Source organism: Pseudophryne corroboree, chromosome 1 (assembly GCF_028390025.1).
Source record: "Pseudophryne corroboree isolate aPseCor3 chromosome 1, aPseCor3.hap2, whole genome shotgun sequence".
Lineage (NCBI taxonomy): Eukaryota > Metazoa > Chordata > Amphibia > Anura > Myobatrachidae > Pseudophryne > Pseudophryne corroboree.
This window is the reverse complement of record NC_086444.1, coordinates 1,077,403,527-1,077,417,515: the sequence shown is the minus strand read 5'-3', so window position 1 is coordinate 1,077,417,515 and position 13,989 is coordinate 1,077,403,527. Positions and strand designations below refer to the sequence as shown.

General features: G+C 43.0%; 1 protein-coding gene across 8 annotated transcripts in view; it reads right to left on the bottom strand.

Annotated features, from left to right (window-relative positions):
* Nucleotides 1-13,989, bottom strand: part of ATP8A1 (ATPase phospholipid transporting 8A1) — a 613,161-nt gene that overhangs the window by 19,193 nt on the left and 579,979 nt on the right. For all 8 annotated transcript variants that reach the window (XM_063920998.1, XM_063920996.1, XM_063921000.1 and 5 more), the window contains 2 exons: nucleotides 3,902-3,990; nucleotides 3,540-3,632 (listed from right to left, as the gene is read on the bottom strand). In XM_063920998.1, coding sequence (XP_063777068.1) covers nucleotides 3,540-3,632; nucleotides 3,902-3,990 — 182 coding nt within the window. The remainder of the gene's footprint in view (nucleotides 1-3,539; nucleotides 3,633-3,901; nucleotides 3,991-13,989) is intronic.

The following is a 13,989-nucleotide window of genomic DNA, read 5'->3' as shown; positions in this document are numbered from 1 at the left end:
TTAGGGGCTCATACCCACATGGATTGCACAGTCTCTCTGCAGATTAGGGGCTCATACCCACATGGATTGCACAGTCTCTCTGCAGATTAGAGGCTCATACCCACATGGATTGTACAAGCTCTCTGCAGATTAGGGGCTCATACCCACATGGATTGTACAAGCTCTCTGCAGATTAGGGGCTCATACCCACATGGATTGTACAGGCTATCTGCAGATTAGGGGCTCATACCCACATGGATTGTACAGGCTATCTGCAGATTACAGGCTCATACCCACATGGATTGTACAAGATCTCTGCAGATTAGGGGCTCATACCCAAATGGATTGCACAGGCTCTCTGCAGATTAGGGGCTCATACCCAAATGGATTGCACAGGCTCTCTGCAGATTAGGGGCTCATACCTAAATGGATTGCACAGGCTCTCTGCAGATTAGGGGCTCATACCCACATGGATTGTACAAGCTCTCTGCAGATTAGGGGCTCATACCCACATGGATTGTACAGGCTCTCTGCAGATTAGGGGCTCATACCCACATGGATTGTACAGTCTCTCTGCAGATTAGGGGCTCATACCCACATGGATTGCACAGGCTCTCTGCAGATTAGGGGCTCATACCCACATGGATTGCACAGTCTATCTGCAGATTAGGGGCTCATACCCACATGGATTGCACAGGCTCTCTGCAGATTAGGGGCTCATACCCACATGGATTGTACAGGCTCTCTGCAGATTAGGGGCTCATACCCACATGGATTGCACAGTCTATCTGCAGATTAGGGGCTCATACCCACATGGATTGCACAGGCTCTCTGCAGATTAGGGGCTCATACCCACATGGATTGCACAGGCTCTCTGCAGATTAGGGGCTCATACCCACATGGATTGTACAGGCTCTCTGCAGATTAGGGGCTCATACCCACATGGATTGTACAGGCTCTCTGCAGATTAGGGGCTCATACCCACATGGATTGTACAGGCTCTCTGCAGATTAGGGGCTCATACCCACATGGATTGTACAGTCTCTCTGCAGATTAGGGGCTCATACCCACATGGATTGTACAGGCTCTCTGCAGATTAGGGGCTCATACCCACATGGATTGCACAGGCTCTCTGCAGATTAGGGGCTCATACCCACATGGATTGCACAGTCTCTCTGCAGATTAGGGGCTCATACCTAAATGGATTGCACAGGCTCTCTGCAGATTAGGGGCTCATACCCACATGGATTGCACAGTCTCTCTGCAGATTAGGGGCTCATACCTAAATGGATTGCACAGGCTCTCTGCAGATTAGGGGCTCATACCCACATGGATTGTACAGGCTCTCTGCAGATTAGGGGCTCATACCCAAATGGATTGCACAGGCTCTCTGCAGATTAGGGGCTCATACCCACATGGATTGTACAGTCTCTCTGCAGATTAGGGGCTCATACCCACATGGATTGTACAGGCTATCTGCAGATTAGGGGCTCATACCCACATGGATTGTACAGGCTATCTGCAGATTACAGGCTCATACCCACATGGATTGCACAGGCTATCTGCAGATTACAGGCTCATACCCACATGGATTGCACAGGCTATCTGCAGATTACAGGCTCATACCCACATGGATTGCACAGGCTATCTGCAGATTACAGGCTCATACCCACATGGATTGCACAGGCTATCTGCAGATTACAGGCTCATACCCACATGGATTGTACAGGCTATCTGCAGATTAGGGGCTCATACCCACATGAATTGCACAGGCTATCTGCAGATTACAGGCTCATACCCACATGGATTGCACAGGCGGTATGCGGTCAAGATCCCGCCGGACGGAATCCCGGCGGTTGGAATACTGACACCGGAATCCCGACCGGCACAATCCCGACATATTCTCCCTCTGTGGGTGTCCACGACACCCATAGAGTGAGAATAAATTAGTGTGCTGAGCGTAGCGAGGCACCATGCCCGCAGAGTGGCGAGCGCAGCGAGCCCGCAAGGGGCTGCGTTGCGCTTGCCCCCCTGTCGGGATTGTGCTGGTCGGGATTCTGGTGTCGGTGTTCCGACCGCCGGGATCCCGTCCAGCGGGATCTCGTACTGATGCCACACAGGCTGTCTACAGATTACAGCTAATACCCACATTTCTAATGCTAGTAAAATGGATCGGACACTAAAAAACTCATTGTTTCTCTAATCTCACCATACACATTTTCTAACATTTTATTTTGCATTTACAGCAGGTAAATACATGGATGAGGCCTACACTGAACTCCAAACACTAGTAACAAATACATTTCCATTTTACTATACATGTGTTTCTAAAAGTGTTTTTAAATAAAAGTACTAGTGATTAATTGATATAGAAATAATAATAAAGTTCAAATGTACGGTGTTAAATGCTGGAGCTATATAATAATAATAATAATAATAATAATTAAATAAAAATGATTAATATGCTGCGAGTATTATTACAGGTGGGGGAGGCAGTCGCCCACCAGGGAAAGCAAATTATGTGAGTGTGAATGTGTTCCTGGCATCTACTTTGGGCAGTAGTCTAATCATGATCCAGCTATACTGGTCATGTTGCAACACAGCTATAAACAACTGGATAATGACATACTGGTATACTGTTCATATAGTCCATATACTGGGAAGAGGATTGCAACCTCCAAGGACACATACCAAATCTTTGTGTAATTAAAGGTATATCCAAAGTGACCAATTTTAAGCAAAAATACTCATTCCAATGTGGAAGAGCCAATTTTGTAAACCATCTATCAACCAGACAGCACTCCAGGAATATATCTGCAACATGTTTTTTTGAGACTTATTAGTCCACTTTTTCAAGGTGCCAAAGAGATGAAAGAGAATCTGTTATCACCTATCCTATAGTTCTCAACTGCCGTTTTAAAATTATGAGGATAGTTGATACTATAAAGACATGGTAACAATTATGGTAAATTCAATATCTTATCATTTTTTTTTTCTTACACGAATTACTAAAAAAACTTTGGTAAATCAAACGTTTCTAAATGGCTTTTCAGCAATTCTTAATATAATACCTTACAATATAATTAGATATACACACACACACACACACACACACACACACACACACACACACACACACACACACACACACACACTATATACATTTTTTCAATCAATCTAGCTATATTTCAGTAATTTTGAAAAGTAGTAACTACATTTACAAATGCACAGTGACAGATAAATTATTAATTCAATGTATTTTTTTATATATTTGATACACTGGAAAAAAATGTAATAAATTATTTTTGGTAGAAATAAATTGTACATCCCCGTCAACTATATCTTGTATTATAAGGCATAAAACATGAGCATTAACATTACATTATTATACCTATAGCGATCAAATTAATTTAATGTAGTTCCATATGGAAAAAAATGTGATGATAGACAATGCGCTTCTAAAACGGTCTTGAATTAATTTCACTTAAATATTTTCGCACATTTAAATACTGTAACTGATAGATTTATAAGCAAACTTGAAACATTTATGAAAATCCTACCTTTTCCCATGTACAACAGATCCAGGATCTTGGGACTTTGCTTCCAGTTCCTGAACCTCATCAACCAAATTCTTAAAGCTTGTTTTTTGGACACTTTGAATAAAAATTAAATATTCCTTAATTATTATTTTAAAATCTACAGATAAATCTCATGTTAATTCTACATTATTGTCTCACATTTTGAGTATAATCTGGAAACCTTGTGTTATCTAAAACCAACGCTTGCAAATACAAATTTTTGAAATTGTTGTGGAATCAAAATATATTGTACATACGTTTTTTTTTGCCATTATGATTATATTTATTAATTGTTACAAAAAACAAAACAAAAAAAAACACACAAAAAACATACAAAAACTCACGCTTTATAAAATACATCAAAAATTAAAGATGTCACAGGAATAAATAAAAGCCCCATCCAGAAGACACCAGAGCTGAACATCATATCTGCCTGCAAAATAAATACACCAGAATTATTTCTGAAAAGATAAAATGTGAAAACATCATAATTTTGCAGGAATGTGTAACTTTTTGCATGTTGTGCTACTTTACAATTTTGTTTACTTAAGATGGAAAATACTGGTTCTAGAAAAAAATTAAACTATATAATAACCTTAATTTGTTTTTTTATTCTGTGGTTTTGTATTGCCCAATAATTATTTACAGTACATGCCACGATTCTGTGATTAATAAATTGTCTCCAGAGAACCCATCATTTCAGCACCACTCGTATCAAATACATCCAAAACTTAGTTTTTCCTCAATTATTTTAAAATTTCACACGTGAAAAACTCTCTGCATATATAGTGTACAAGTTTCACTGACCGTTCTAAAAAAACCCTCAACTCAAAACGAATAAAAACCCCCAAAACCAAAAACCCATAACACAAAGCTAAGAAAAACTCACAGCACGAAAACTGATCATTGTCCATGAAACATATTGACACTTGGCTACAATTCAGAACAAGCGACAAACTGTACACAGCACATTTTATAGAGTTATTTAAACCTAATTTATTTGAAAGACGTTCTACCAGCTATTGACATAGAAATTTCTGTCACAATGTGGCATGAAGTGCTCTAGAACTAGTGGAAAACCATGTATTTACCTTCAAAGAATACAGGCATTTGTAGCCCACGGTTTCCAGAAATACTGTAGGATTTCCTTTCTTCAACCACTTCTTCCCCCACCCCCCCTAATTCCAACACGTATAATGGAGCAGAGGCAATATTGCAGGATGTTAATACTGCCTATTGTAATGCTAACGATCAATAGACAGGCTACCGAAGCTACTTATTCAACAGTTCCCCCCAGTCTTTGGCTTTGCAAATGAACATGAGTCTGGGGGAGGTGGAAGATTTTTTTTTTCTGCGTCATATCTGAAAGCCTGTCAGATTTTTCCTTTTTTTTTGTTCAGTTGCTGAGTTAATCCAAATCTAAGAGATTTAAAGCTGACATTCGCACTGAAGACAGAAGGCTTCTTAAACCCCACAGAATTTCCTTCCTTTTTTTCCTCACTCAGGAGAAACCATTTTTGTCTCTAACTTTTCACATTTCTCCACACACAGGCCGGTCAGCTGGGAAATGGCAAACCAATACCTCTCAGACAATGGCAGAAACAGGAGCAGCCTGTTCTAAGGATGGGCTCTGTCTGACTAGGTCTGTGGTTTACAAATTGTTCCTAATGTGTGAGATTTCCCAGTCCATGCCAAGTTTTCTCTTTCTTATGAAACCAAATGGAATCTGCCACAAAAGTGGCTCTTGTGGGAATTCATAAGGGCTTAGAAATTAGGCTTGAAAAGCTTGAAATAATTAAGGGCTAACGGCCTCCAGACAGGGAAAAAAAAAAAAAAAGAAAGACATTGCAATGCGTCAGATAGGTTTTGTATTAAATAAAACAATGCATGGAAGATGCAACACTTCCTGCTGCAGCAATGCAACACTCTCCGATATCCCGAGAATATTCCTCCAAGACACCCATACGTATGGCCAACATGGTGCCAAAGCAGATTTAATAAGCACAACCTAAAATAACATTACAGCAGCAGAATAATCTGCTAATTTACAAGTCAAGTGGTTAGAGTGTAATAGAAAAGGAGATCAATAGACGGAAATTTTCTGCAAACCTAGGATTTGCCATTATTTACAAAATATATCATGCATTTGTATAGTGGCTACAAGTAGAACCTAGGGTCACTCTTTAGTATATCATGTCATATGCCAATTGCAAAGGCACAAAGGGGACGCAGAAAAGCAACTCACTATCACTTCATTTATTGATCGATCGACTTCAATAACCCAGAGTCTGAAGCATGATGATTATTGGCACCAGCAGGGAAAGGTGACTGCATCGGACTAGTCAGACAAACCCTGCATCGGACTACAATGGCTCTGGGTTAGTACAAACCATTTTAGGAAACAAAGACAACACTTATGTTGTACAGTATACAAAACACCTCTCATTGTTAAGTGGGCTGTCAGCATTTTAACAATGTACATCTAAATATTAGTTTGTTTTCAATACTTAGTTTGTGCCATGTATAGTAAGTATACATTGATGCTAATCCATGTATAAATGCCTGTAAATAATAACGCCTTAAACCGTGGGTTTTCATGTCATTGCAGATAATCTGTGAGGTCTGATGTAATCACTTCAGTGTTCATTACACTTGTGTACTGAGATTCCCCTACTTGCATTCCATTGTGGATATTAGAAGATAGCTTGGAAATCGGTAACAAGCTGTAATCTTGATAGGGCCATGGGACTCCTTGGCGACTTACAATATTCTTATATGGAATAATATACCGCTAGTGGAATTATATATACTCTCTATTGTGAGAATAATATTTCCATCCTCAAAATAATGGGGCAAAAACACAGCAATGTACATAATCATTTACATAAGTTTTTTAGCTAAATTTATTGAAGGTCTGAGCCAGATGATGGAACAGAGATACATTTTAAAGACATATCATAACTAGTATACCTTAAACGGCATTCAGATATGGGATCATATAGTCATTAATGTAAATTCACTTATGTGAGGATGCATCAAACCTTGGAGATAAAGTGCCAACCAATCAGCGTCTAATTTTCATTTTACAGTCTGTGGCCCACATTTATCAAGCCTTGGAGAGTGATACATTGCACGGTGATATAGTTATAACCAACCAGCTCCTAGCTAGCATGTTACAGGCTGTGTTTGAAAAATGACAGGAGCTGATTGGTTGGCACTTTATCCCTGTGCAATTTATCACTCTCCAAGCCTTGATAAATCTGGGCCTATGTTTGAAAAATGGCAGAAATTAGTTGGTTGGTAAGTACTTTATCTCCACGTTATCTCTCTCTAAGCTTTGATACATCTTGCCCAGAGGAATTATGTGATCATAGATACAATATATACTGTAGGTCATGGATCACTGATTTACATTAGAGGGTGCGTTACTCCTTCTTATACACATGTAATCCTAGAGAACTTTGTAGCGACATTATGACTGACAATTTATCCATATTTACAGAAGTCTGAATATACAAGGAATCTACTGGATAAGCTTGTGATGGTAAGTATATGAACAAAGTATGTTCTTTAGGAGATGGTCATGTGGGAAAGGTGATTAATGGGGAGATGTACTAAGCAGTGAAAACAGTGGAGAAGTGAGCCAGTGGAGAAGTTGCCCATGGCAACCAATCAGCAGACGTAACATTTATAATTTGCATACTATAAAAGTATACAGAGCAGCTGATTGGTTGCCATGGGCAACTTCTCCTCTTTTATGGCAGAACACCCTATTCCATGGATAAAACTACAGAAATGTTACTTGGAAAACACCTCCTAACAATCCTGAGCAGATAAAATGTTATTATAAATCTTGCCTATTACTGCAATTTTATACTTCCAATACACTGTGCAGACACACACCCTAACGGCAATCACAAATAACTGGCATCATGAGGTAAATTGGGTAATATGGCACCTTTTATCAGATTAATGGGGAATTCAATTAGATCTGGTAATTTTCCAGGTGTGAAGAAAGGTGGTAGTCTTGGGCTTTTACACCCGGGGTTATTTAATTAGAGCCCTTTATCCTCACCCGGTAAACTACCCTGATATAGGTTGTTAACGGTCTCCGGCATAAGGTCCCAGACCTATGTATTAACATGCATGGGACACCAGATAGCAGGCTATTGATTGAGGATTTATTTTCGGGTCTGCTCAGACCTGAAAAGAAATACCCGTTAAGTGTAGCCTGCGGGCTGCCTTTGGGAACTAATTGAACAGCGCAGGGGATCAATTAGCCCACAGTAAACTACTGCGGCTAATTGAAATCCCGTCTAAATTTACTAGATACAAGCTATTTGAATAATTATTTTGACATCTCCTTGTTTGAGTATAATTAGGAAGCTCTCCCCCACTTCACGCTACAATAAGCCACCTACATAATTATGCAAATACAAGGGTCATAAAATTATCCCAATGTATATTTTGTCTTAATTGACGTTCTGTCCATTAATGAGGACCAGACACTGACATATTCTATATGTAGGCTCGAGCATTTGTTTTTGTTTTACTTTTCTTTAAGTCACATAATGTCTCTTTTTATGTCCTGTTGTTTGAACAAAAGCAAAGAAAAAAGTAAAAATATACAAAAAATAATAATTACAAAAAAAAGACGACCCCCCTCCCCTCTTAAATAGAGATTTGACAGAAGTGAATATCCATCTAAGATAAACAGGACCCTTTTAAGCTAGGAAATGAATATGAATAGCATGGAGCGGAATCCTGAAGGGATTGGTCTCGCATACTGGTGGTCTCAGTGCAGCACACATTCAGACTGTCAGGTTAGAGACTTTGCAGTCGCAGGGAACGCGGATCATGAGACATTAGGTCATATAGGCTGGATTGGAAGGGGTAATATCATCTGTTTAGATATGCTAAATGCCCGACAATGTTTCTCTGTTACTTTCAGCATATAGAGGCATCTGTGTGACTGAGTGAAGAATGTAATACACAATATACAGTATGGCACATGATACGTTGTTTCATTTAAAACTGCATTTTAAAATCTTATTTACAATAGTTTTTTATTGTTTCGCTATAACAGCCTTTAACTTAAAAGGGTGAATAATAAAATACAGGTTGAGTATCCCATATCCAAAAATTCCAAAATACTGAATATTCTGAAAATAGGATTTTGGTACCTACCGGTAAATCCTTTTCTCTTAGTCCGTAGAGGATGCTGGGGACTCCAAAAGGACCATGGGGTATAGACGGATTCGCAGGAGCTTGGGCACACTATAAAGACTTAAACTGGGTGTGAACTGGCTCCTCCCTCTATGCCCCTCCTCCAGACCTCAGTTAGAAAACTGTGCCCAGGAGATGGACATTTCGAGGAAAGAATTTATTGTTATAAACACGGTGAGTGTCCTACCAGCTCACACCTCAAACACACCGTAGAACGTGGCATTCAGTAGAATACCAGCCAACGGCATGAACAAAACACAGCCACATGCTGAGAGAATATGTAACACAAACCGTGTGTCCACATAAGCAAAAATAAGACCCCGCATGCCATGGCATGAAAAACGGTAGCAACCGCCTGACAGAGAAGACACACCACCAGGGTGTAACCAAAAACAATAACCGCAGACACCGTACGCACTGGGACGGGCGCCCAGCATCCTCTACGGACTAAGAGAAAAGGATTTACCGGTAGGTACCAAAATCCTATTTTCTCATACGTCCTAGAGGATGCTGGGGACTCCAAAAGGACCATGGGGTTTATACCAAAGCTCCAAAACGGGCGGGAGAGTGCGGACGACTCTGCAGCACCGAATGAGCAAACAAAAGGTCCCCAAAACCCAGGGTATCAAACTTGTAGAGCATAGTAAAAGAGTTTGATCCTGACCAATAATCCGCTCGACAAAGTTGAACCGCCGAGACTCCTCGGGCATCCGCCCAAGAAGAGCCCATCTTTCCCTTAGAATGGGCTTCCACCGACTTCGGGAACGGCAATCCAGCCGTAGAACAAACATGCCATATCGCATCACAGATTCAGCGTGTAACAGACTGCATACTTCAGTCGCCCCACATGCTGGGAGCATACCGGACAAACAGAGCCTCTGTTTCTCCAGACTGAGCCAAATTGGCGACCTAAATATTCAAATCCCTGGTAACATCAAGAGACTTTGAAACAGCTAATGCCTAAATAACCACCGGCATCAAAATAGACTGATTTCTGCGAAACCCAGAAACCACTCTTTGGCAGAACTACAATCCGAGTTCACAATTCCTCTCTATCCACATGGAAGATCAAACAAGGCTCTTTTAAGACAATACCACCACTTCCGACACCCGCCTTGCGGACGCCAAAGCCAATAGCATAACCACTTTCCAAGAGAGAATTTTTTTTTTTTAAAGAAAATAATAAAAATAAGGCCATACTGCACCGAAATGGAGCCTAACTGTAGGCCTGCATCCATACCGGCTTGTAAAGTATGGATAAGAACGACCTAGCTGAAAGTCTTCTGTAGGAACAATCCTGGATTCACCAAGACACAGTTACGCCAACTACGGCGGTAAGGCTTTGCCGTTACTTCTTTCCTAGCCTGAAACATTGAGGAAATGACTTCACTGGGAACATCCTTCCGGCTTAGGACATGGCATTCAACCGCCACGCCGTCAGACGCAGTCGCGGTAAGTCTTGATACACGCCCTGATCTAGTTGTAACAGTTCCTCACGTAAAGGGAGAGGGCAGGAATCTTCCATGAGCAAATCATGAAAAACTGGATAGCAAACCCTCCTTGGCTAGATCGGATCCGAGAGGATCGCCTGAACCTTTGTTCTTCTTACGTTCATCACCTTCAGAAAAATGAAAGAGGAGAGGCCACATAGACCGACTAAAAACACCCACGGTGTCACGAGGGTGTCCACTGCTATAGCTTGAGTGTCCCTTGACCTGAAACAATATCCCTGAGGCCTCTCGTTGAAGCGAGACGCCAACCTGACCAATTGCGACACTCCACAAAAAGTTGTCACGTCTGTGAAAACTTCTCGATGATGACTGAATGTCTCCCGGATGGAGATCGCGTCAGCAGAGGAAATCTATTTTTCTTTCGTTTACCTCCGGAACGAATACTGCTAATATAGTGTTTACCAGACTTTCCGCCCCACTGTAAAACTGTGCATCCTCTGCCATTGCCGCTTTGCTCCTTGTTCCGCCATAGCGGCTTACTTACGCCACTGATGACAAGTGGTCTGGCAGAACTAACATCGGCCGAACTCGAAGAATACGGTCGTCGAAAATAGCTCTTAAATCAAGAAAGCCTATTGCAGACAAGCTTTCCAACTTAACCTTATCCTCTGGAAATACGTCCCTTGCAAGGACTGCTCCCCAGCCTCGGAGATCTGTATGCACGGACACCAGGATCTAAACCTGGATCCCTTTAGGATTATATTCCGGTGCATGTGCAGGTGAGACCCGGACCACAATTCCAACTGGCCCCTTGAAAGCCACTCTGGCAGTAGACCTGCTCACCAAAAAAAAACCTCGTAGGCCGCACCCATCTGTTTTAGTAACAGAACATATTGATGAAGTGTCACAGCAAAGCTGATCCAATTCTGGATCCCCAGACCTCTTTCCACAGGAAAAACACCGAACATTAACCGGTCAGTATCTACTCTGAAACCCACCTCCGACAACTGTGTCGATGGGAACAACAGCCAATCCCTGTGTCGAAGAACAGTCAGAGAGAAACAACGATTTGCACCTTTATACAGGGACAACCGGACAATGTCCTGCACCTGACGCACCTCTGTATGACGTCGCGTACTACCTCCCCTTCCAGAGGGGAACGGCAAGATCTATTAGAAAAAACAGTAAGGGGAACAACCGTAACTTAGAAAGCTCCCCTTTTGGATTCTATAAATAACTCACAGGTCTTAGTCTATTCCTGGACTAACTGAAAATAAGTAGACGAGTGCTCACCGGAGTGGGAACTAGCCAGATAGACTCAGCGACAAGTGGTGGATGTGTTGGAAACAGAAAACGACATCCACTTCTGCGAACCTAACAAGGTTGCAGAACTCTTACCTTTCAACCCTCCACTGTCTGCACAGAAAAGGAAAAAAAGAACGGCATCGAACCGGTTAAAACGACTGCATCCCACAAAAGAATCCGTCACCAACCGTTGTGAAGGAGGCTAACTCACGAAGTTAGACTTACCAGTTGTATCCGCCGATAGTGACTGAACAGAGGGCACACCAAACAGCTGTATACTTCCCTCGAGTATCTCTCGTAGACAACCTCAGCATTTTCCCTGCTACACCTCCTGCTGTCACGCGGCAGCCTGCTGCAATGTTATAAAGTAGAATCAACATAAGCAAGCTTACCCACTCTGGGTAGGGTAATTCTATCGGATGCCTACCCGAATACAACACTCCCTTATGTGCATGCAATGCAAATAAGGCCAAAGTATAGAAATAAAATATCACTTAGCTTCCTGTGTATGATCCTTTGCGACCGGGCTCTGCATCGACCAGGAGTTGACTGCCGTAATGTTCTCTCCGCGTCGGGAAGAGAATAATATTCGGACTCCTCGAGAGGGTCGAAAACCAACTCGTCACGGCCAATCTAGAGCTTAATCAACAGAGCGACCAGCACATGAGAAGAATACCATTATTTCAGCACTCATGGATATACATAATGTAATACACAATAAAACACACATATCCTAACCATGCATATATAAACTTATATCTACATATATATACATATAGATATAACCTATAAGCAAGTGGATTGTCCAGACCCGTCAGGTCCCTAGTGACAGTAATGTGTTGTGAATGTGTATGACCATGTACTGACGTGCCCCCGATGTGGATCTACTAGGAACGTTACGGTCGACAGAAACTGAGTAAATGTCGACAGCAAGGAATAGTAAGCAGGCAAAAAATAATAATAATCTTGGAACCCCGAGGGGTCTGAGGGAAGCATACATATACAATTTCAATAACACTTCCTCCACATATACCTATAAATATATATATATATATATATATATATATACACAAATACAGGTACAAGGCAATAACAGCCTGTTAATTCTTTTACCCAGGAAATACCGTTGATGCCGACAGGGCATCGACAGACAACTGTGTCTCCCCTAGCGTGTTTACTTGTTCTTAAGCACACAAAAGCAACCTGCTAATACTTCGTTTTTTGAATCAAGTACCGCCAAGCGTCGGCGAAGCAGACAGTTATCCCCACAGGAGCTTGTGACAAAGCCCTCACACCTGTCGACATATGTCGACTAACCAATAGTGGGTAAATAAACAGGGAAACAGTGAATTTACGTAACACAAGGATTATGCGTCCATTATTAAACATAATGCTATAAGACACCCATATAGCATTAAAAACACTGTGCCCCCCCCCCCTCCTTCTTACTATACAGTAAATCTTGGCGGGGACCTGAGGAAAATGGCGCTGACTCCTCTGTAAGGGCTAAGCTCCGCCCCCTCCCGACGCTCTTAAGCCCGCACAAACATATATCTTAAATTGAGCTGGGGGCTTATATACAGGGATTAATCCCCTGTATATACCCCTATATGTCCAAAATGCAGCCAAGGGCGCCCCCCCCCCCCCACGGCAACCGTTGGTGTGTGGGAGCGATGGAGCGCAGCGCGCACGCTGCGGTGCCCTGGCGGGGTGAAGACACCCGGAGTCCGGGTATGTTCCCCTTGCCCGGGAAGATTCAAGAAATGCTGCCCAGGACGCTCCCCCCCAGCGCCCTACACCCATGGAGCCGGTGGCGGTGGAGAGATGGCGCACAGTGCGCTACAACACGCTGGCGGGGGTCCGGGACACGGAGCCCCGGCACCGCCAGCTTATCCATTCATAATTACCTGTGATATGCTGCCCAGGGCGCTCCCCCCAGCGCCCTGCACCCGTGAGAGCCGGCGGCAGGGAAGAAATGGCGCGTAGTGCGCTACACATGCTGGCGGGCATCCGGGACACGGAGCCCCGGCACCGCCAGAGTCACACAGATACCTGTAAAATGTCTGCCCAGGGCGCTCCCCCCCCCAGCGCCCTGCACCCATGGGAGCCGGCGGCGGGGAAGTAATGGCGCGCAGCATATGCTGGCGGGGGTATGAGACACGGTGCTCAGGCACCCAAATGCTTTTATGCCAGCCACAAAAAGAAATCAGCAACCTGCTGCCCAGGGCGCTCCCCCCCCAGCGCCCTGCACCCTGTGAGTGCCGTTGGTGTGTGGGAGCATGGAGCGCAGCGCAGCGCGACCGCTGTACCGCCGTTACTGAAGTCTTCTGCCGTCACTGAAGTCTTCTGTTCTTCACATACTCACCCGGCTTCTTTCTTCTGGCTTCTGTGAGGGGGGTGACGGCGCGGCTCCGGAAACAAGCAGCTAGGCGCACCAAGTGATCGAACCC